The sequence below is a fragment of the Hemitrygon akajei genome, chromosome 20, assembly GCF_048418815.1.
Source record: "Hemitrygon akajei chromosome 20, sHemAka1.3, whole genome shotgun sequence".
Classification (NCBI taxonomy): domain Eukaryota; kingdom Metazoa; phylum Chordata; class Chondrichthyes; order Myliobatiformes; family Dasyatidae; genus Hemitrygon; species Hemitrygon akajei.
This window is the reverse complement of record NC_133143.1, coordinates 17,046,264-17,071,438: the sequence shown is the minus strand read 5'-3', so window position 1 is coordinate 17,071,438 and position 25,175 is coordinate 17,046,264. Positions and strand designations below refer to the sequence as shown.

At 40.9% G+C, this 25,175-nt stretch overlaps 1 protein-coding gene across 3 annotated transcripts in view; it reads left to right on the top strand.

Moving 5' to 3' along the window:
* Positions 1-330: 330 nt before the first annotated feature.
* The window catches only part of mcur1 (mitochondrial calcium uniporter regulator 1), a 57,501-nt gene continuing 32,656 nt past the window's right edge, over positions 331-25,175 (top strand). The window contains exons 1-4 of one of the 3 annotated variants that reach the window (XM_073023927.1): positions 445-580; positions 4,076-4,187; positions 5,694-5,807; positions 18,971-19,074. In XM_073023927.1, coding sequence (XP_072880028.1) covers positions 5,738-5,807; positions 18,971-19,074 — 174 coding nt within the window. In that variant the 5' untranslated portion in view covers positions 445-580; positions 4,076-4,187; positions 5,694-5,737. Of the gene's footprint in view, positions 581-4,075; positions 4,188-5,693; positions 5,808-18,970; positions 19,075-25,175 lie in introns of all 3 variants that reach the window. The other 2 variants (XM_073023925.1, XM_073023926.1) reach the window with 2 other exon arrangements.

Below are 25,175 nucleotides of genomic sequence, written 5' to 3'. Positions count from 1 at the left end.
CATTAGCACGACACTGGAAAGTGCGAACAAGAGAAAGTTTGCGGATACTGGAAATCCAAGCAACACAACTCAACAGGCCGGGCAGCGTCAACCATTCAGCAGGACTGGGGAAAGTCGGGGAAGTTCCCGTGGAAGCCGCCCTCAAAATCAGGCACGATAATAAGAGTAGGTGGCTTCAGCAGGCGCCAGAGTTGGGGTATGTGTGTGGGCGGGGGTGATAAAGTTGCGAGATCCACTTGAAAATTAGCTCGAAGTTTGTGCACATATTGGAGACGTGCAGTGACTCATCGTCGCCTTGAATGACGCCAGACGCGTCTTTTCGTCGCCTGGTATGACGCCAGACGTTGGGCAGTGATGACGGTGGTGTGCGTCTGGCGATGGCGGCCGCTGCCTGCGCTGGTTGCCGGTCCTCGGACGATGTCCTGTCTGCAGTTTGCGGCGGCCGGGTACCGGGTTACGGCGGCTTGGGGAGGAGACGATGGTGTGCGCTTAGCGGGAGCGCGAGAGCCGCGCTGCATGCAGGTGCAGGGTAGGAAGGCGAGGGTGGAGCCCACGGTGGGCCGCAGACAGATGCGGAGAGGTGAGTGAGGGGGTGAGCAGCCAGCCGCAGCGGAGGGGAGTCGACCTCATTCTCCTCTGGTGGCTCCTGGGGTCTATATTCCACTGTTAACTACTTCACTTTTCTTATGCACTCCCTTCAAAGTTTGGAGATTCCTGAATTAATGAAGGAATTTGTGACATGGACACATTGAGAAAATACTGGGAATGGCCTGAAAGCACACTCAGCGATTCAGCTTCTGCCATCCGATTTATGAATGGACATTGACCCCATGAACACTACCTGTGCTCTACTTGTTGAATTTAACTAGTTAATTAGTGCAATTCACAGTTTTCCCTCATTTCGTGTAGAATATACTGCAAACATTTCACGACATTTGCTGGTGATATTAAACCTTTTGAATGGCCATCTCTCCACATTTATTATTGGTTTATTGCCATGTGTACGGTGAAAAACTTCAGCGTGCAATTCAGATAATGACATAATTATAACGAGGTAGTACAAAAGGGGGAAAAACAAAATGTGTGTTAAGGTTATGGAGGAGACGCAATTGGACAAATAAGTGCAAGGGGCATGTCTGCGTAGCTTGGTAGCATAAATATGACCTAAAATGTGATCAGATCTTCATGCAGGTCTTAAAACTAGATACATCGATCCCAATTAAATAAATAACACAGTAATATTATACTTGTTCATTTATTTATTGAAAAAAACCAATATTACATGTATTTGTGGGGAAAAAGCATGTGAACCTTTGCTTTCAGTAACTGGTGTAACTTCCTTGTACAGCAATAATTTCAACTGAAAGTTTCTAGCAACTGTTGATCAGGATCAGTCCTGTACATTGGCTTGGAAGGATTTTAGGCCATTTCTCCTTACAAAACTGCTTCAACTCTGGGACGTTAGTGGGTTTCTTTGCATGAACTGCTTGCTTCAGGGCCTTCCATAATATTTCTATAGGACTAAGATCGGGACTTTGACTCGGCTATTACAAAATATGAAATTTCTTCTGCTTTAACTATTCTTTGGTAGACTCACTTGTGTGTTTAGAGTTGTTATCTTGCTGCATGACCCACTTTTTCTTGAGCTTCAGTTCACAGACGGATGGATACCTTGACATTTTTCTGTAGAACTTGCTGGTACAATTCAGAATTCGTAGTTCCATCAATGATGGCAAACTGTCCTGGTCCCAAGGCAGCAAAGCTGGCCCAAACCATGACAGGGCCACCACATTTCACAGATGAGGTGAGGTTCTTGTGCTGGAATGTAGTGTTTGCTTTTTGCCAAACATAACATTTAAGCCAAAAAGTTATATTTTGGACTCAACTGTCCACAGAGCATTCTTCCAGTAGCCTTCTGGCTTATCCACGAGGTCTTTAGTAAATTTTAGATGGGCAGCAATGTTCTTGCTGGAGAGGAGTGGCTTTCTCCTTGCAATCCTGCCATGCACACCATTGCACCATTGTTGTTCAGTGTATGCCTGATGGTAAACTCATGAACATTGACATTAGCCAATGCAAGAGAGGCCTGTAGCTCCTTAGGTGTTACCCTGGGGTTCTTTGTGAGCTCCTGGAATATTTCACGCCTTGCTCTTAGAGTGATTTTTTTGTTGTTGGCTGACCACTCTTGGGAAGAGTAACAACGGTGTTGAATTTCCTCCATTTGTACAACATGCCTGACTGTGGATTGGTGGAGCCCAAACTCTTTAGAAATGGTTTTGTAACCTTTTCTAGCGTGGTGAGCATCAACAACTTTTTTCCTCAAAAATCTCCTTTAATCAAGGCATGGCACACTTCCAAAAGCCTGCAAGGTGAAGATCAGACTTTGATAGTGAAGACCCAGGTTTATGTTCTTTAAATAGGGCAGGGCCCCCCACACTCACACCTGATTGTTAGCCCATTGTTTGAAACACCTGAATGATGTCCCCTTTAAATAAACTGGTATCCTAGAAGTTCATATACTTTTTCCAACAAATACATGCAATACTGGATCATTTTTCTCAATAAATAAATGAACAAGAATTTTTTTTCTGATATTTGTTTATTTGGGTTCTCTTTTGTTTTAGGACTTCGGTGAAGATCTGATCACATTTTGAGTAATATTTATGCAGAAATAGAGAAAATTCTAACAGGTTCACAAACTTTCTAGCATTATTGTGGGTCCTTCAGTCCACTAAGTCTATGCTGAACTTATAACTCATTGAATATAGTTAATTTGGCTACGCTTGCTTTCTGTGGGACAGAATTCCCTGATTCACCACTCTCTAGGACAAGGAGTTTTTTTTCTCATCTCAGTTCTACATGTCCTAACCCTTATCCCAAACATTGCAATGATGTGACATTCATACAGGGAATGAGTATTGATAAAAATACTCGCCTTCATTGCCACATTTCGTAGGTCATTAACTTCTGCAGATGCTCTGTAGATTCTTCCATACTGTTATTTGATAGCAGTAGTATAGTATACAGGATTTTGATCCTGTCATGATGAAAATAATGAAATAATGAAAATAATGATACATTTTCACATTTGGTTGATATCGCTGGGGAATGTAATTGCTTGCAAATATTTCTCTATGTATATTTAAAGGGAACATGAAGGGAAACTTCTTCACCCAGAGGGTTGGGGGAGTATGGAAGTGTGCAAGTGATGCACGTGAGTGAGCTCAGTTTCAGCGTGTTCAGAGAGAAATTTGGATAGGTACATGGATGTAGGGGTATGGAGGGCTGTGGTCCTGGTGCACGTTGATGGGAGTAGCAGCTTAAATGCTTGACATGGACTTGAAGGGCCTGTTTCTGTGCTTTACTTTTCTATAACTATGACTACCGTGCTGCAATAAAGAGGTGAGGTCATAATAGCCTTGACAAATAATTACAAATGCAATTTGTAGATGAAACACACTACAACTGTGATGTTCTGGTGTGGAAAGAGTATATTTGCTGGTCAATCTTTGTAAATATTGTTCAAGCAACTTTTATCTGGGGGCAAGTGGACTATTCCATTGCATTCCAAACTTGAGTCGTGTCAAAGGTGTAAAGGCCAAAGAGTATCAAATGATATGACACTTGCACATTCATTGAGAAATTGTCATTGAAGACATTCATTTCAAATGTTGGCAATGATGTGGAGTTGAACTTGCATAATTATTATGTGTTTTTGTGATTGGTTCAAAATTTTTTTAATGGAAGTGTTTAGATACATCATCACATGCAATCCAGAGATTCATTTTCCTGTGGGCTTACTCAGCAAATCTATTGAATAGTAACTATAACACGATCAATGAAAAATCAACCAGAGTTCAGAAGACAAACTGCAAATGCAAGTATAAATAAATAGCAATAAATAATGAGAACATGAGATAATGAATAAATGCTACTCAGAATAATAAGCTGCTGGTTAAGTCAACCCCTAGGCTAGCAGTCAAAACTGTCAAGCAACGTAATGCTTAAGAAATTTATACTAAAAATTGAGCTAGAAAGCAATTAATTCAGTTTTCTTGTTTTAATTCCATTAAAGTGATGCTGTTACAGCTTGGGGCATTGGAGTTTGGAGATCAACTCCAACGCAGTCTGTAAGGAGTTCTCCCCGTGACCACAGGGGTTTCCTTCCACGTGTCAAAGATATACAGGTCAGTAGGTTAATTGGCCATTGTAAATTGTTCTGAAATTACACTAGGGTTGAGTAGGTGGGTTGCTGGGCAGTGTGGCTTGTTGGGTTCCATGTTGTATCTCTAAATAAAAGTTGAATATAATTTGTTTCCCTACCCCTTGCAGCTATTTTTGATTTAAAATGAATAGACTTGAGATTTGGTGGCAGAGCATAATCGGTATACCACCTTTGACCTGCCTCATAAGGTGGGGTTTGCCACCTAGCTCCAGTTGTTTAAGACCCTGGTTAAATGGGAATGTAGACTATTGTGTAAGAAGTCTGGTTTATTTACCCAAGAAGGATACAATTGTGCAATGAGAAATGAGGCAGAAGTTCACATGCTTGATCCTCGGAGTAGTAATTTGTCATATGAGGAGAAATTGAGTAGATTGGGCTTGTGCTTGGAAGAATGGGAAGTGATTGCATTGAAGTGCACAAACTTCTTATGGAGCTTAACAGGATAGATTTGGATGCTTGGAATCAGTCTTAAAAATCAACCTGGCATGAGCCTTAAAAACAAAAGGCGAATTGATGGCTCGGGGCTGGTGAGCAGAAATTTCTTTGCATAAACGGTGGCATGTCTTCAGACATTATCAAAGAGGGCAGTGGAGGCTTAATCACCAAGTATTTAAGGAAATTGAGAGTAATTGGGTCAGGACTAAATTAGAAGATCAGCTATAGTGCTGCTGATTGGTGGAGCTGTCACATTCTCCCATGACTTGATTCACTCTTTCCTTTGTATTACAGTCTCAGTTATGGAGATCAGTGCTGGTCTTTTTGCATGGATAGTTCCTTAGAAGATTCATACCATTGTATAAAATTATTATTTATTTGTGTTGTATTTGTGTCTACTGCTTGTTTTAACTCTTGATCCAATGGTTACGGAACAAGTTAGAGGATCCAGCTGCATTAAGTATGCAGTTTTTATTGTTCTTGCAATTGGTGGGCCCTTCCTTTACCCTGCCATTCCCACCATTCACCCCATAGCTCAGATATTATTCATCATTTTACAGTGGTTGTGTGCTGTTGAAAGAGTTCTGTGCTCAATACACACAATCATCCATGAAATGTTCAATCAATACTCAATTTGCTACCTTCAGGTGACTGTAAAAGAACATCATCATTTGAAGAGCAATATTTATTTCTCAAGTGGTTATACAAGGTGATGATGGCAGGTGAATTTACAATGTTGAAAAGACATTTGGACAGTTGCCCAGATAGGAGGAGTTTGGAGGGATGTGGACCAAGAACAGGCAAAAGGCTTTAGCATAGGTAGGCATCATCATCAGCATAGAATGTTGGTGGAGGGTCTGTTTTCATTCTGTACATCTGTGAATCTGTGATGTGTCTGAAATGTGATCATCATCACATTGCTGCTTATGGAAACTTGTTGTGCATAAATTGCAGCCTTGATATAAATGTGCATTTATATAATTTTTTAGCTATTTGTGTTTCCTGACTAAAAGTTGTTTCAATGTTATTTTAGGGCTAAGCTTGTCAGTGATCTCTCTGCATTATAATTCAAGAAGAATGTCTTCGGTGGAAGGTCAAAAATTCTATTTTGATACCCATGCAGTTGTTCGACATTTGGAAGAATGCGGTAAATATAATTTTGCTGCATGTTTTTCTGTTTTTATTTTGCTACCACTTTTTAAATCAGTTTTCCAAAATGAAACAGTGCTCTTGTCAGAGTGATATAGATTTACAGCTAACATTGGAAATGAGTGAATTCTCAAACTAAGATATGTTCATATTAGTGACAGGTGATCTTTGACTTTGAATGTAGAGTAATTTCAGTGTGTGGGAAAATAGTTCAAGCTATTAATCCAAAGTAACACACACAAAATGCTGGAGGAATTCAGCAGGCCAGACAGCATCTATGGAAATGAATAAACAGTCAATGTTTTGGGCCTTCTTCAGCACTTATTAAAGCTATTAATCCATCCTGAATTGGTGATTTCAACCAATATAAATTTTGTTTCATGGTTGCGAATATTGTACAGAAACTTGTACTTAAAGGCATTTGACCACGTAATTAATTTAGACTGCCATTTCTGAAGCTCAGCTGGTTGTGTATTTTTGTGAATTCTAGCCATGATTTGAACAATTTATACATCAGTTTGGAGGATTATTTATTTAACAATGCACATTTTTCCCTGTCTCCAAACAATTCCCCCTCCATAACTCAGAATTAATTTACACTGGCGGCAAAATGTCTCTTGATTTGATAAGGCATTGGAGAGTAGGCGGTTCATAATCTGCCATAAATCCAGTGGACTGAATGGCTTCCTTTTGGTGGCATCACAATTGTACATTAGAGATTTGGATCCAAATCATGTGCAACAGCAAACTATTCTCAGTTTTTGATCTCTATCTCAAACATTTAAGGTGTTGAATATTGTGAATGTGTTAAAAGGGAGGTACTTGAATTTGTTTAACATCTTTGTGCTTTACAATGAACTGCATTTTGAATTTTGCTTGTTCTTGTATTCTGGGGAACCGTGTGAAAGCAATATCTGCATTTGTGTTTAATTGAGCTAAATGACATTTTAGTTTGAGAGTGGTATATGCAAAAAGTCCAGTCGCTAGAAACAAACCAAAACCAATGTTCTGGTAATAATTGTTTTTTCCTTCTTAAAGACCAACACTGATATACAATTAATCATCTGCATCTATCTTTAAGTGCACCAGTATGGCAGTTTTAAATCCCACAAGACGCCAATGTTGCACAAAAATATAACACAGTGCAAAATATGTTACTCAATAGTTGTGTTTTGAATTTCAATTAATTAAAAGGGTCTAATTTCTGGACCAACTTACAGCTTTGAAGCTTTTACACTTGAAGCTCTGCTCAGCAATAATGTACATGACCAAAAGAGCTGATGTAGTGATGAGTTGAAAGGTAGGTAGGTTCTAGAGCAGGAGCACCTTCCAGCACTCAAACTATCATGAGATTATTTACTGTACCTAACATAGCAATTGGAAATTCAGTTTCACATATCATCCAAATCAAGGCATCTGCAGTATTCCCTCAGCATTTTGTGGGTTTCAGTGCTTAATCATTGGATATAATACTTAAAGAAAAGATGCTTATTACTGAGCAAAGGCTTCAAGTTTTATACTTTACAAAGTTGCATGTTAGTTATCGCCAGAACATTGGTACTTGGTTTGTTATTAGTGATTGGACTTTGTGCTTATGCCACTCCCAAATAAAAATGATTTTTTGACTCATTTAAATACAAATGCAGTGCTTGCTTTCCTTGGTAAAGGTGAAATTTTCCTTAGTGGCATAATCCATGTTTTTTTAAAGGACAAAACTTAATGCAATTTGTAACGGATTTTCTGTAAATCTTTGTAATCCCATGGGCTGGCTGTTCCTCAAACAGGCAACGTATAAATGCAAGTTACACTAAAGAATTTGTGTCATTTCATGAGGTTTAGTGTTGTATCGCCACACGGGCCCTTCGGTAGATCATATTTTTACTGATCCCATTTACCAGTTCTTGACCCACAATGTGCTGATAATTCAAGTGTTTACATAGATACTTGTATATTGTTAGAGTATCTGCCCCTGCCTCCCACTCAGTCTGTGCTTATCAAATTCCAACCACACACTGGATGTTCTTCCTCAGATCCAGTCTAAACCTCTTGTCCCTTACAGAAACCATGACTAATTTTGGATTGCCGTGGAGAAACGTTCCCCATCTTTTACTCGATCTATATCCCTCATATCTGTCAGGTTTTTTCTAGGCATCCTTTGCCTCAATGAAAATAAACCCAATCTGTGCTCATAACTGTAATGCTACAGCCAAGGTGACATCCTGGCGAATCTCCTTTGCTCATAACTGTAATGCTACAGCCAAGGTGACATCCTGGCGAATCTCCTTTGCTCATAACTGTAATGCTACAGCCAAGGTGACATCCTGGTGAATCTCCTTTGCATTCTATCAGTTATATTTTTTTATACTGTGAGCAGAACTGCACACAGTACTCCTGTCTGTGGCTTAACCAATGCATTATAAAACTCTACTATAACCTCCCTGCTCTTGCAGCGTTTGCTGTCTTTCCCATCTGATGTACTTATGCTGCCCCCTTCAGGGATCCTTGGACTTGTACACTAAGTTCTTCACTATTCCCTGGAACCCTAGTATCCATTATGTAAGTCCATTCCTTATTGGTCCTTCCAAAGTGCTCTTAATAGACTTAATGCCATTTATCAAGGGATCGGCATTGTCCTGTACCCTACGATTGTTCTCAGCTATCAACAAAAATGTTACTGTCTTGCAAGTTTAGTACTCATACTGCATTTGTATTTAAATCATTAATGTAAACAATTAGTATAAAAAGCCTGAGTCATTCAAAAAGAACTTCCAATATCACTTTCTACCTCCCATTACCAACCCAATTTGTTGGAGATCTCCCATGTGGTGTCTTGTCAATGACCGTAACAAAGCCCTTCTGTATATCTTTGTGTAATCCCTGGCTGTCAGGATTAATGCAGATTAATCCTGCCCCTCATGATTTTTCTGTCTTTCCCTATCTGTAATATTTGACTCATTAGCCTGTAATTACCTGACCCTGGCTTATCCCTACAGTCTGTCTTGAATAAAGAAAGGTACCACATGCACTATCCTCCAATAATCACAAGCCTCACCTGTGGTTAGCAAAGATTTAAAGATCTCTGCCTGGGCCCCAGCAATTTCTTCCCATGTCTCTGGGATTGTTACCATAACTAGCCAATGCCTTGAAGGTCAAGGGAGATTACCATTTGAGAGTTGTATGGTATTCAGTGATGAAAGAAGCAAGATACTACTATAAATACAAGGTGTTGTCATTTCCACAAAAGAGCACCTGATACTCACTTCTATTATTTGATTTAACTTGTAACTATTAATTTGATAACTGGGCCTAGTTTTACAATGCTAGTCAAAATAGATTACCGTAGCTTTTGTAGGTTGCGTGAATTATTTTTCAACGGCATTTCTAATCATCAATGATCATAAAGTAAATAGATATTATTTTTTCTTTTGCAAAATGTAGCAACTGTATTTAGTTCCTGTTTGCTGTTCATCTTTTTGATCTCTAAATTAATATTTCAGACAGACCAGTTGACTTTAGAGGAGGAATAACCAGGAAATTATTTGGCTGGACTGTGCTCAACCAGTCCTATGTTTCTCTTCTGCTTCCAGTGGCATCCCTGAAATTCCACTTGTCATTGATACCTTCTCTCAGGCTCCTTGAGTTCTCCCTAGGACAGCAGGGCAGCCTGAAAGTTGTGGTTGGGTTTCCGACAGTGCAGACGGAAGTTCTTATGACACACAAAGCTCTTTTTTTCCCCATGTTTCCAAACAATGTGGTGACCAGATGCATTTGGAGTTAGTTAAAGTACTTTAAAATGTTTTTATTATTTAAATTCATTTAAAAATCAACTTTATTGAATTACAAGTATAACAATTTCAAGTTATTTCCACGTGGTTTGGTGACATGGGGTCATGAGGTTGAGAGGTCAGAGGTAAAGTATGTCTAGCTTTTTAAGTATTTTGCAATACCTGACATATATGTGGAAGCTATTTACTGCTTCTGTATAGAATGCTTGGCTGGCTATCATCATGATCAGACTGCTAGTTACCCTTGCCTTGGACTTTCTGCCTTTTTTTTAACCTAATGGTTGGTCATCTTAAATTTATTTAATCTTCTTGCCTTCTATTGAATCCAGTAATGGAGTCCTAGCATTGTAGGACACTGAAACAGGTGTTTGGGCTCACCATATCCATGAACTCCTGGAGGATTTCAGTAGGTCAGGCAGCATCTGTAAAGGGAAATGGACAGTCATTGTTTCAGGTTAAGATCTTTCATCTGGGCTGGACCTGCTGAGTTCCGCCAACGGCTTTTTTCTCACTCCAGATTTCAGCATCCGTAGTCTCAAGTCCATGCTGTCCAACACCTAAGCATTGTATTTCCCCTCTTGGTCTGCGCCTTTTTCTGCTTTGTTGATTCTGGATACTTAAATGTTTTCTGCTTCCACCACCACCTCAGACAGTGCGTTCCAGAGTCCCGGCACCCTCTTGGGCATGCGTTCTGGGTCCCGCCACCATTTGGATGAAAAAATTCTTCCTTGGTCCTCACTAAAGTGCAATTAAAAATCATAAAATGTTATAAATACTCAGAAAGTCAGACAGGATCAATGGAAAGAGAAACCGATATTCCATCTATTGATGTCATGAAGTTGATGGGTTATATCCAGCCTCTTGTATACCTTGTAAACTATTCAGGACTCCATGGGTCCAGGTCTGTAGGGAGAGGTCATGTGCACCTTTCCCAGATCTCTGGCGTGTTCCATGTTTTTCTGTGCACTATGACATGAAAGTTATGAATTGGTCTGTGTATGGAATCTAACTTCTGTTTCAGCCTAAAACGTTCACTGTTTCTTTTCTCTGAGGTTCAGCTTAGCCCGCTGAGTATTTCCAGCATTTTCAGTTTGTATTTTAGATTACAAGCGTCTGCAATTTTTTATGGTTTTCATCTGCTGTAAACTTCTGCCCTGTAGTTGTAGCGCTGCTGTTATAGATAACATTTAAAAAAAATATTTATCCAACTATGCCTCTCAGTTTTAGTTACCTCTGTCAAATTCTTCCTTTGCTTGAAGGAAAATAAACTCAGCCTATCCATTCTTTCCTCATGACTAAAATAAATCACCCCAGAAGACATCTTGATTTCTCTTCTCTGCATCTGTTCCAATGCAAACGCCCTTACTGTGGATAAATGGTCTGTATGTCTTTCATTTCCAGCATATCTGTCTGTGCTGCCGGCTTCAGGGATCCTAACACTTGTTCACGGAGGTCTTTCTGTTCTGTAGTCTCTAGAGCTACATTCATTGTGTAAGCCTTACTTTTATTAGTCTTCCCAAAGCCTTTACCTTAGGATTAAATTCCATCTGCCCATCTTGCCAACTGATCTGATCCTCTAGCCTGTCTACCCTCCACAGTATTGAATTTTGTTACCTCTTATTTTATTCATTCACATACAATGTGGAATAAGCCCTTTTTGCCCTTCGAGCTGTGCTCCCCAGCAATCCCCTGATTTAAGCGTAGCTTAATCACAGGTCAATTTACAATTATCAATTAATCTAGCAACTGGTAGGGCAGGCAGCAGTAGGCATTGAACCCAGGTTGCCTGTACTGTAAAGCATTGTGTAACCACTAATCTACCATACTGCCTCAATGTTCACTTCATAATCAGTGTATATAACAAATAGTGTGGGTCTCAGCACTGTGAGAGACCATTAATTATAGGTTTCAAATCACAGAAACAACCTTCTACCATCACACTGCCTCCAGTTACAAAGCCAACTTTGGATTCGATTTCCAATTTATTTTGGATTTCATGGGCTTATAACCTTTTGGTCCATTCTTCCATGTTCTTTTGTCAAAGGCCACTTGGAGGTAGATGTATGGTTGTCTTTTTAGAGTTGGGTAGTACAACAGCACAGCTGGTAGAGCTGCTGCTTCTGAGGGACGTTGATGAGAATATTGAGGGATGGGGGAATAAAAGAAATGAGATGAATGTAAGATTCGTGTAAATGGATGGGTGATAGTATGAATTTGATTGGCCTGTTTCCATGTTGTATCTCTCAATGTTCTAAGTAGACTGTAGGAAAAGAATTTTGTAGTTGGAATGCCTCTGGTGGTGAGTTATAGGAGCAGAAGTAGGCCATTCAGCCCATCAAGTCTGCTCCACCATTCAATCATGAGCCGATTCAATTCTTCTAGTCAACCCCACTCCCCTGCCTTCACCCCATACCCGTTGATGCCCTGGCTAATCAAGAACCTATCTGTCTCTGCCTTAAATACACCTAATGACTGGCCTCCACAGCCGCTCATGGCAACAAATTCCACAGATTTACCACCCTCTGATTGAAGTAATTTCTCCACATCTCAGTTCTAAATTGACGTCCTTCAATCCTGAAGTTGTGCCCTCTTGTTCTAGAATCCCCTACCATGGGAAATAACTTTGCCATATCTAATCTGTTCAGGTCTTTTAACATTCGGAATGTTTCAATGAGATTCCCTCTCATTCTCCTGAACTCCAGGGAATACAGCCCAAGAGCTGCCAGACGTTCCCTTACGGTGACCCTTTTATTTTTGGAATCATTCTTGAGAACCTTCTCTGAACCCTCTCCAATGTTAGAATATCCTTTCTAAAATAAGGAGCCCAAAACTGTACACAATACACCAAGTGTGGTCTCACGAGTGTCTTATAGAGACTCAACATCACATCCCTGCTCTTCTATACCTCTGGAAATGAATGCCAGCATTGCATTTGCCTTCTTCACCACCGACTCAACCTGGAGGTTAACCGTTAGGGTATCCTGCACAAGGACTCCTAAGTCCCTTTGTATCTCTACATTTTGAATTCTCTCCCCATCTGAATAATAGTCTGCCCGTTTATTCCACCAAAGTGCATGACCATACACTTTCCAATGTTGTATTTCATTTGCCATTTCTTTGCCCATTTCCCTAAACTATCTTAAGTCTCTCTGCAGGTTCTCTGTTTCCTCAACATTACCCGCTCCTCACCTATCTTTGTATCATTGGCAAATTTAGGCCCCAATTCCATTAATACTGCAGTCCAAATCATTCCTACGTCATTAAAAGCAGCAGTCCCAACACCTATCCCTGTGGAGCTCCACTGGTAACCGGCAGCCAGCCAGAATAGGGTCCCTTTATTCCCACTCTCTCTTTTCTACTGACCAGCCAATGCTCCACCCATGCTGGTAACTCCCCTGCAATTCCACGGGCTCTTATCTTGCTCAGTGGCCTCATGTGCAGCACCTTGTCAAAAGGCATCTGAAAATCCAAGTACACCACATCTACTGCATCTCCCTTGTCTACCCTGCTTGTAATTTCCTCAAAGAATTGTAGGCTTGTCAGGCAGGATTTTCCCTTCAGGAAACCATGCTGGCCTTGGCCTATCTTATGTTCCTCCAGGTAGTCGGTAATCTCATCCCTAACAATCGATTCCAACAACTTCCCAACCACTGATGTTCGGCTAACAGGTCTATAGTTTCCTTGCTGCTGCCTATTGCGGAGTAACGTGCAATTTTCCAGTCATCCAATACAATGCCAGAATCTATTGATCCTTCAAAGATCATCGTTAATACCTCCGCAATCTCTTCGGCTAGTTCCTTCAGAACTCGAATAAGCCTCACCCATGAAACTCTGAAAACATTTGAAAGATAACAAAGCTGAGCTTGATATAATGGCTTTGCATTGCTTTTAGAATGTGTCCAGCAATTATAATTTAAATTAAAAAGGAAATCAATCACAACAGTTTACACTGTTACGTACCCCATAACTGGGTCACTTACCAGCAAAGATAGAGAGGTCCGTTGAAGTCTGATGGTACTATTTTTAAAAGTATTTATTGATAAAGGGACACAAAAATAAGATTAATGCAAACATACAGATAATATACGTCGTCAGTACTAAATCTAAAAGCGCGGGTATAATAATAATCAATAAGAAATAGCTCTATCGTTGTCTAGGGGATAATGTATTGTCCGATGGAAATATAACAGTCACTGTTAGTTTGTTCAAGCTGCAACGTTTTGGATTTAAGAGAGACGGTTTTAAACTTGCCCAGGTCTTTTATGATGCCAGTCCTTTGAGTCGGGGGAGTTGATTTCCCTGTTGCTAGCTAAAAGCCGTTTTCCGTGGTTCCAGCCACCAGTCCCAGGCAACGGAACTGAACGCACAAGGCCTCCTTCAAATGGCTTCCCGCTATTACGGGATCGCTAGCGTTTCTTCTGGTGCGTCTGAGGGGCTGTTCCTACAGACCCTCTTTTATCCTGACTTGCAGGGTCGTAGATGTCAATCAGGATGGGGTGATGCAATCTCTTTCTCACCCAGCCCACTTTGCCTGAGGGCGTTCACGTAGCATAGTATTTCAATCCACAAATGTGTCTCCAAGAGACAATGGCCATGTCCCGTAGCTTTACATCGCCGGGGAACGAGGCATTCTGCACGTCTCTCTCTCATTTCCTGGGTCCCCTGACCCAACCCAATAGTGATCTTGCGATTCTCACAAAGGAGGGGGCTGCAGGCATAACAACACCATTAACAATATTAAACACTCACTCTTTAAATAGGGAAGTTGCTGCTGCCTAATGTAGGGCTCACATGCCCCATGGAAAGCCAGAGCAGATTCCCAAGTATTTTGGGATTCTTTGGGATTCCATTTTGTAGTTGGGTTCTACTTGGAGCTCAGCTCTATTGTTTCTGGGAAATGGTTCCTGAAATTCAGTCAGCAAGTTTCAGATTTGCAGATTCATGCAGGTGCTTTTGAACTACTTCTGCATTGTTCAATGCCAACAGTTCAGGGAAAACCCAATGAAATTCATTTTGTTGTAAGCATTATCTCTGCTAAAATTATCTTTCAAACATTTAAAAAAAAATCTGACTGAATAGGTATCATGTTTGGTAAATGGTATTCTGATATTTCCTGTGTGGCTTGACAATAGATTGAAATCACTGAAGGGGAGTGATGTTGGGGAGTGTGACTAAAGTGCAAGTACCTTCAGTCTCAGAAATTGAGTATTGACTGTGGCTAGTACCTTTGTGATATGAAATTTCTGCACCTGCTTTTAAATACTTCAAATATATATGTTTAAAATCAATTGTATGATAGAGGTGGAGAGAGCAAAAGCTGTTTATGTCAGCAAACAGGATAACATAGAACATATTAAATTATAAGCAGATGAGGGTCTTTTGGTGTATTGTGCCTGCTCTGTATTTAACAGGACCATTGCTGAACTTTGACCTCTAAACCAAACCTGGATCCATGAAGTTATCAGTCTCCATTTTGAATACACTCAACTAGAGAATCTCGAGATTTGCTTGAGTAAAGACTTGCAAAGATCAAAATATGTATCTACCCCCAACCCCCACTGATCCCTTGTTTTTCCTTGCAATTCCCATTTTTGTATCCTTCTCTGAGATCGACTCTCATTCTCAGTCTGGGCCTATACGGATTCTGACTGGAAGAACTTGTGTTACTGGTAATCCCAACCCTCATACTCCCTCTTACTCAATCCCAAGAATCAGTCCACTGAACCTTCATTGCACTGAAGCATATTCCTCCTTCGGGTGAGAGACAAAACATGTACACAATATTCAAGGTGTGGTCTCACCACAGCCTGTGTAATTACAGCAAGATGTCTTAACTCAAATTCCCTTGCAATGCAATTTACCTTCCCAGTTGCTTGCTATATTGCACGTAATTTGTTCTATTTGTATACTGAGCAACCCAGGCCTCTCTAATTAACAACATTTTTTGGTCCCTGCTTTTTTTATTCTCCTAATGTGGATAACAGAAACTTTTTTTACATAACAGCCTGTCTGCCATGTCCTCAGCCATTCAGCCAGCCTGTTTATATCTTTGAAGTATTTCTGCATCCTCCTCACAACATCCACCGGCCTTTGTCATCAGTAAGCTTCCTCCCTTTTCCAAATTATTGATACAGATTGTGAATGGCGGTTGTCCAAGCACCAATATTTGTTGTACAGCCTTCCAACGCAGTAATGACCTAGTAATGTTTATCTGTTAAGCAATCTGTTCCTGGCTTTATATTACTACAATTTCAGGTAGGTCTATTTTGTTGAATAACCTTTTATATGCACTGAATCCAAAGCCTTCTGAAAATCCAAATGGATTATATTTGCTAATTTCTCTCTGTTGGTCGGCTGGTTGCATCCTTGAGAACGCAGCAGAGGATTTTTCAAGCTTGATTTCCCTCTCAAATGCTGTTCACTCTATCCAATCCTAAGTTAAGTGGCTTACTACTATTGCCATGATAATAATATGTAATTTTTCCAGTGATGATGTCAGTAGTTCCCAGTTTTCCTCTGCTTTCTTTAATAGTGTGGTTACAGTCTCTAATTTCCAATCTGTTTGAACTGTTCACTGCCTCTCTCAAATCCTTGGGCTGTGGAGCATCTTGGGCTTATTCAAAAAGTCGGAAGGCATGGAATCCAGGGAAGTTTGGCCAGGTAGATTCAGAATTGGCTTGCCTGCAGAAAGTGGACGGAGTATATTCGGATTGGAGGGTTGTGACTAGTGGTGTCCCACAAGGATCGGTTCTGGGACCTCTACTTTTTGTGATTTTCATTAACGACCTGGATGTGGGGGTAGAAGGGTGGGTTGGCAAGTTTGCAGACGACACAAAGGTTGGTGATGTTGTGGATAGTGTTGAGGATTGTCGAAGATTGCAGAGAGACCTTCATAGGATGCAGAAGTGGGCTGAGAAGTGGCAGATGGAGTTCAATCCGGAGAAGTGTGAGGTGGTACACTTTGGAAGGACAAACTCCAAGGCAGAGTACAAAGTAAATGGCAGGATACTTGGGAGTGTGGAGGAGCAGAGGGATCTGGGGGTACATGTTCACAAATCCCTGAAAGTTGCCTCACAGGGTAGTTAAGAAAGCTTATGGAGTGTTAGCTTTCATAAGTCGAGGGATAGAGTTTAAGAGTCGTGGGGTAATGATGCAGATCTATAAAACTGTGGTTAGGCCACACTTGGAGTACTGTGTCCAGTTCTGGTCGCCTCACTATAGGAAGGATTTGGAAGCATTGGAAAGGGTACAGAGGAGATCTACCAGGTTGCTGCTTGTTTTAGAGAGTATGCATTATGATCAGAGATTAAGGGAGCTGGGGCTTTACTCTCTGGAGAGGAGGAGGATGAGAGGAGACATGTTAGAGGTGTACATTATATTAAGAGGAATAGATAGAGTGGACAGCCAGCGCCTCTTCTCCAGGGCAATCCCCAATACAAGAAGACATAGCTTTAAGGTAAGGGATGGAATGTTCAAGGGGGATATTGGGGGAAGGTTTTTTACTCAGTGGTTGGTGCGTGGAATGCACTACCTGAGTCAGTGGTGGAGGCAGATACACTAGTGAAATTTAAGAGACTACTAGACAGGTATATGGAGGAATTTCAGGTGGAGGGTTATATGGGAGGCAGAGTGTAAGGGTCAGCACAACATTGTGGGCTGAAGGGCCTGTACTGTGCTGTATTGTTCTATGTTCTATGATCTTGGGATTTATCGCTTTCAGTGAAGTTAGTTTCTTTCAGCTAATTCCCTCCAGACTTTATCATTTTTCAACTTTCTTGTATTTAATTGAGGGTTTTTTTTTCTGAACCTCTGGTGCATTTTTTGACTTTTTAGTGGTATCTTTTGATCTATACACTTCGCCTGTCAGCTGTGGTTGATCCAATCTTTTTGTTTCCTGTTTTTGTGCCTTAAACTATATGGATGTTGTAAAATGTGCATTAATCCTTCAAACATCAGTCATTGCTGTATACAATCTTACCTCTTAATGTTCCTTAGCTGGCTAAAGTATCTTCTGTCGCAATATAAATCCTATCGTAGAACAAAAGGAAAATGTATATGTGAATTTATTAAATAGAATTGGATAGAAATTTAGAAATATTGGCCCTTGTTGTGTGCGAGGATTTGGGGAGAACCTTGGCGGACATTATTGGAGGTTTGATGTCCAGAAGGGATGCAATAAAGAGGTCTGATCTGTTCCCTGAGCCTAAAAGCTCTCTTGGCACATTCGGATGGGGAGGGGCAGTTAGTCCTGTTTCCTCAAATTTATTATTCAATCATGATTGTTGGAAAGGATAATTATTGTTATTATGACCTTACTGTTTGTGGGAGCTGATCTGTACACATTGCTGGTTGCTGTTAGACTGCTTTAGAATATATATAAATGGGGGTTGTTTTTCTTTTATGGATTTTGACTTGAGGATATCGTACATATGAAAACTAAGTGATAAAGAGCATTTTATTTTTATACAGCTGGTAACTATGAAATAAATGAGACCATTAGGAAAATTTAAGGCAATATTTTTCATAGAATACGAAATTCTTTACCCATGCTTCCTGATGTAGATACAATGTTTTTTTTAAGTATTTATAAGAAAATTTAAGGAGAAAATCGAATTTGGGTTCTGTTGGTTTAGAATCTGACAGGTTGTAAGACCAAATCCAACCCTGAAGTTCTGGTTCTCATCTAATTAATGTTTCATGGGTTCATAGAGCAGAGGTTAAAAATAAGAAGTGAATCGCAATACTCTTTCCTCATTCACCAGTCATTTTGAAAGCCACTTTAAGAAAATACAGTGCTACTCTACCCTTTTGATGCATGTTCAAAGTAAACTTATTATCAAAGTATGTATATGTTACCACATAATACCTTGAGATTCAATTTTTGCAAGTATTTACAAGAAAATACAATAGAATTTTACCAAAAAAAAACTACATAAACAGATGAAGACTGACAAACAGCCAATGTGCAAAAGAATATAAACTGCAAATAAAAATAATACTGAGAAGATGAGTTGTCAAGTCAAAAATGTCTGTACTTGGTGGTATCAGCTCATAGCAGTGAGTGAAGTTATCTATTCCAATTGAGAAGCCTAATGGTTGTAAGGTTAAACACTATTCCTGAATCTGGTGATATTGTCCCTATGGCTTCTGTACCTTCTACCCAATGGTAGAGAGAAGAGGGCATTACCTGTGTGGTGGGGGGTTTTGGGTGCTGCTTTCTTGTGGCAGTGATCCATGTAAATGTGCTCAGTGGTGGAGTAGGATTTGTTTGGGGTGGGTTGTGTAGTATCCACCACTTTCTGTTCCCATAAATTTTACTCTAGTATCTTTGTCTAAAAGCTCCCCTCTTAGTCTCTTGCTATTGTTTCTCTTTCAGGTTTCAGCTCTAAGCAATCGGAGGTTGTGGTAGCTACACTGCTGAGAGTCATGAATTCTAATATGGAAATTACATACAAAGACATGGCGACAAAAAATCAACAAGTAAGCCAGCAGCAAAAGTAAAAATAAATTACCCCAGCTGTTGGAAATTGTGCAAAAATACAGGAAATACTTGATCAGCCTGCATCATTTGAATCAATCAATCAATATATGTAGTTGTGTACCTAGTGTTTTTCCAATGATACTCAGCAGGTAAAGCAGCATCTCCAGTATTTTCTAATGAGCCTTTGTATCAATCACATCATTCTTTGTAACTTCCATTGTGTTCAATGGGATCTTACCATCAAGCACATCTTTCCCTCCTCGACCACTTTCTTCTTGCTCCAGGTATCGCTCTCTATGTGACTCTCTTGTCCACTTGTCCCTCCCCACTGATCTCCCTCCTGGTACTTATCCCTGCAATTGGGACAAGGGCTACACCTACCCCTACACCTCCTCCCTACTCATCATTCAGGGCCCAGTTAGTCCTTCCATGTGAGACGACATTCGAGAGTCTTTCAGGGTGATTACTATATCTGGTGCGCCCAATGTGGCCTCTTCTACATCAGTAAGCCCCAATGTAGAGTGGGGGAGTGCTTCATCCAGCATTTCCTCTCTGTCTTCATAGTTCAAGTTAATTGTTATTCAACCATACATGAATACAGCCAGATGAAACAGCTTTATTCCAGGGCCAATTGTCATGCACAGCACAAGGCACATATACTGCATATAAGATAGTAAGCACACATGAGATATCAGTAAAATATAGTCACAAAAAAAAAGTCCCCAAGACACGTGAGTCCATGAATGTTGCAGCAAGCTGCAGTCAAGTACAACATGGCTTTTCTTCTGCTGAGCGAACATGGGGGATGGGGTGGGGGTTTGTACCAACTCCAGCTTGGATGCTGTGCCACACTGCCCCCAGTACTCCGGTGGAATTATTGACTCCCAACGCCTCTCTCCTGGGCAGCCATAAACAGGCAACACCGAGGCTGCTGTCTGCCAATAAATTAGTGAATTGCTCTTGCAGTATTCCACATTAACAATATCCAGCAGGGTCTAGCGTTCACAAGAAAAGCAAGTTAAGACAATCGCTTGCTGTTAGGCTGCGCACTATTTGAGCACTGACTCGACTTCTGACAGCAGTACTGAGTACAGCTCCTTCTGTTTCTCCACCAATCAGGAAATCATTGATGGGGTAACCCTGCAGTACTTTAAGTTCTTAATGTCCACCAGGGTCTTGCAATCATAAAAACCTTTGGTTGACCCTGCAGAAGCTGCTGTGGCTGAGCATGCCGCTGTCTTACTGGAACTAATCCCTTCTGTATATACAAAGGTTGAATATAGCGGTGGACACCCATTTCATTTGCAGTTCCTGTTCCAACGTGTCTGTCCATGGTCTCTTTTAATGTCACCATGAGGCTACTCGCGGCTTATAGAAGCAACACCTCACATTCTGTCTGGATATACGTCAATCTGATGGCATGAACATCAATTTCTCTAACTTCTGGTAACTTCTTGCCCCTCTCTCTTCTTTCTCCATTCCTCTTTCTGGCTCCAATCATACACCTCTTTTCCACACCTGTGTATCACCTCCCTCCGGTGCCTCTCCTCATTCATTTTCTCCTGTAGTTCACTTTGTCTCCTATCAGGTTTCCTTTACCTTACCTCTTCCACCTATCACCACCAGCTTCTTACTTCATACCCACTCCCCAATCCACCCACCCTACCTCACCTGTTTTCACCTATCACTTGCCAGTTTGTACTCCTTCCCTTCCTCCCCCTACTTTCCCATTCTGACTTCTGCCCCCTTCCTTCAGCTCTAAAGAATCAGAGGTCCTGATGAAAGATCATAGCCAGAAATGTCAACTGTTTATTCTTCTTTATTTTTATTTTGTTTATTTATTAAATTGTTTATTCTGTTGCCTCACCTGCTGAGTTCCTCCAGCATTTTGTGTTGCTCCAGTATTTTCTGTTTTGTTTCTGCCCAGTAATATGGTGAACTGTATAAAACACATCCTTAGTTGAGAATATAATTTAACAATTATATTTAATTGAGCTTATAATTCTGCTTATGATTCTGACAAGTCAGCTTAAAGAGCCTCAAACTACACAGCTTTCAAGTGGTGAAAATAAACTGCAATGCTGCTGCTGTTAAAACAATGTAAAAAGTATTCCATTCGTTTTTAATGGTTTTCCGGTATGTTGGCTCTTATTCTGCTTTTGCTAAGTTTTGGTCCTATTATCTTTCCCGTAAAATATGTGAGCCTCCAAACAAGTTTTTTCCAATTTACTTTGAATCATTTTTTTTAAAAGAAATTAAATAATTTCTTTTATTTAAATGTTTCTGCTGCAGCAGTATAACACTTTTGTTATAAATGGTACTAAACTCAACAGGCTCTTTTGGAAATTCTGGGGGAAGCGGCAGTGGCTTCTGGCCCTGTAGCTCAGAGGGGTAGGGAAGGGAAGAGGAAGGCAGTAGTGATAGGGGACACTATAGTTATGGGGTCAGACAGGCGATTCTGAGGAGGCAGGAAAGAGACTCGGATGGTAGTTTGCCTCCCAGGTGCCAGGGTCTGGGATGTTTTGGATCACGTCCAAGATATCCTGCGGTGGGAGAGAGAAGAGCCAGAGGTCGTGGTACATATTGATACCAAAAGGTATTGGTACCAAAAGGTAGGAAAAGGGAAGTGGTCCTGAAAGAAGACTACAGGGAGTTATGAAGGAAGTTGAAAAGCAGGACCACAAAAGTAGTAATCTCGGGATTACTGCCTGTGCCACGCGACAGTGAGAATAAGAATAGGATGAGGTGGAGGATAAATGCGTGGCTGAGGGATTGGTCCAGGGGGCAGGGATTCAGATTTCTGGATCAGTGGGACCTCCTTTGGGGCAGATGTGACCTGTACAAAAAAGACAGGTCGCACTTGAATCCCAGGGGGACCAATATCTTGGCAAGGAGGTTTGCTAAGGCTACTAGGGAGAGTTTAAACTAGAATTGTTGGGGGGTGGGAACCAAACTGAAGAGACTGGGGAAGAGGAGGTTGGCTCACAAATAGAGAAAGCTTGTAGACAGTGTGACAGGGAGGATAGGCAGGTGATAGAGAAGGGACGCATTTAGACTGAAGGTTAACATGTGTATTTTAACACAAGGAGTGTTGTGAACAAAGCGGATGAGCTTAGAGCATGGATCAGTACTTGGAGATATGATGTGGTAGTCATGACAGAGACTTGGATGGCTCAGGGACAGGAATAGTTACTTCAGGTGCTGGGTTTTAGATGTTTCAGAAAGGACAGGGAGGGAAGCAAAAGAGGTGGGAGCGTGGCACTGTTGATCAGAGATAGTGTCATGGCTGCACAAAAGGTGGATGCCATAGAGTGATTGTCTACAGAGTCTCTGTGGGTGGAGATTAGGAACAGGAAGGGGTCAATAACTTTACTGGGTGTTTTTTATAAGCCGCCCAATAGTAGCAGGGATATCGAGGAGAAACAGGAAAACTGTTCCTGGAAAGGTGTAATAATAACAGAGTTGTCATGATGGGAGATTTTAATTTTCCAACTATTGATTGGCATCTCCCTAGAGCACGTGGTTTAGATGGGGTGGAGTTTGTTAGGTGCGTTCAGGAAGGTTTCTTGACACAAATTGTAGATAAACCTATAAGAGGAAAGGCTGTACTTGATCTGGTATTGGGAAATGAACCTGGTCAGGAGTCAGATATCTCAGTGGGAGAGCTATCTCCTTTACAATAGCATTGGAAAGGGATAGGAACAGACAAGTTAGAAAAGCGTTTAATTGGAGTAAGGGGAATTATGAAGCTATCAGGCAGGAAATTGGAGGCTTAAATTGGAAACAGATGTTCTCAGGGAAAAGTACAGAAGAAATGTGGCAAATGTTCAAGGGATATTTATGTGGAGTTCTGTGTAGGTACGTTCCAATGAGAGAGGGAAGTTATGGTAGGGTACAGGAACTGTGGTGTACAAAGGCTGTAATAAACCTTGTCAAGAAGAAAAGAAAAGCTTACAAAAGGTTCAGAGAGCTAGATGTTAGAGATCTAGAAGATTATAAGGCTAATAGGAAGGAGCTTAAGAAGGAAATTAGGAGAGCCAGAAGGGGCCGTGAGAAGGCCTTGGTGGCAGGATTAAGGAAAACCCCCAAGGCATTCTACAAGTATGTGAAGAGCAAGAGAATAAGACGTGAAAGAATAGGCCATATCAAGTGTGACAGTGGGAAAGTGTGTATGGAACCGGAGGAAATAGCAGAGGTACTTAATGAATACTTTACTTCAGTATTCACTATGGAAAAAGATTTGGTGATTGTAGTGATGATTTTCAGCAGACTGAAAAGCTTGAGCATGTAGATATTAAGAAAGAGGATGTGCTGGAGCTTTTGGAAAGCATCAAGTTGGATAAGTCACTGGGACTGGATGAGATGTACCCCAGGCTACTGTGGGAAGAGATTGCTGAGCCTCTGGTGATGATCTTTGCATCATCAATGGGGATGGGAGTGGTTCCGGAGGATTGGAGGGTTGCGAATGTTGTTCCTTTTTTCAGGAAAGGGAGTAGAAATAGCCCAGGAAATTATAGTTCAGTGAGTCGTACCTCAGTGGTTGATAAGTTGATGGAGAAGATCCTGAGAGGTGGGATTTATGAAGATTTGGAGAGGTATAATATGATTAGGAGTAGTAAGCATGGCTTTGTCAAGGGCAGGTCGTGCCTTACGAGCCTGATTGAATTTTTTGAGGATGTGACTAAACACATTGATGAAGGAAGAGCAGTAGATGTAGTGTATATGGATTTCATCAAGGTATTTGATAAGGTACCCCATGCAAGGCTTATTGAGAAAGTAAAGAGGCATGGGATCCAAGGGACACTGCTTTGTGGATCCAGAACTGGCTTGCCCACAGAAGGCAAAGAGTGGCTGTAGACAGGTCATATTCTGCATGGAGGTTGGTCACCAGTGTGGTGCCTCAGGGATCTGTTCTGGGACCCTTACTCTTCGTGAATTTTATAAATGACCTGGATGAGGAATTGGAGGGATGGGTTAGTAAGTTTGCTGATGACACAAAGGTTGGAGGTGTTGTAGATAGTGTGGAGGGCTGTCAGAGGTTACAGCGGGACGTTGACAGGATGCAAAACTGGGCTAAGAAGTGGCAGCTGTTCAACCCAGATAACTGTGAAGTGGTTCATTTTGATAGGTCAAATATGATGGCAGAATATAGTATTAGTGACTCTTGGCAGTGTGGAAGATCAGAGGGATCTTGGGGTCCGAGTCCATAGGATGCTCAAAGTAGCTGTGCAGATTGACTCTGTGGTTAAGAAGGCATACTGTCCCTTCAAAAGGTATGGGGACTTTATCTTGAATATTTTCATAATTCTCAATTAGATTAAGGGTGCATGCGCCCCTTTTTTCTTTTGAATTTAAATCCCTTACTTCCAGCTCCTTATGGTTAAGATTTACATTTTTTTTTAATGTGTAAGCAATATACCTTTTTATAAATACAGCTCTGTGGTGATAAAAGTTCTGATTAACTTTTTTATATATCGTAAGGTTGGCTTGGAGATTGGTAGTGGGAGGGTGGGTGGTAACTAACTTTATACGATTCTACTATGGGTGCTTTTTCTTAATTGTTATGAACTGTACATTTGATATGTTTATTTTGCACTGTATAAACCTTTTTGTTTTTTTATCTTGTCACATTGTAGAAACTCATAAAAAATTAATACAAAAAAAAGGTGTATGGTGTATTGGCCTTCATCAATCGTGGAATTGAATTTAGGAGCTGAGAAGTAATGTTGCAGCTATATAGGACCCCGGTCAGAACCCACTTGGAGTACTGTGCTCAGTTCTGGTCGCCTCACTGCAAGAAGGATGTGGAAGCCATAGAAAGGGTGCAGAGGAGATTTGCAAGGATGTTGCCTGGATTGGGGAGCATGCCTTATGAGAATAGGTTGAGTGAACTTGGCCTTTTCTCCTTGGAGAGACAGATGATGAGAGGTGACCTGATAGAGGTGTATAAGATGATGAGAGGCATTGATCATGTGGATAGTCAGAGGCTTTTTCCCAGGACTGAAATGGTTGTCACAAGAGGACAGAGGTTTAAGGTGCTGGGGAGTAGGTACAGAGGAGATGTCAGGGGTAAGTTTATTACTCAGAGTGATGAGTGTGT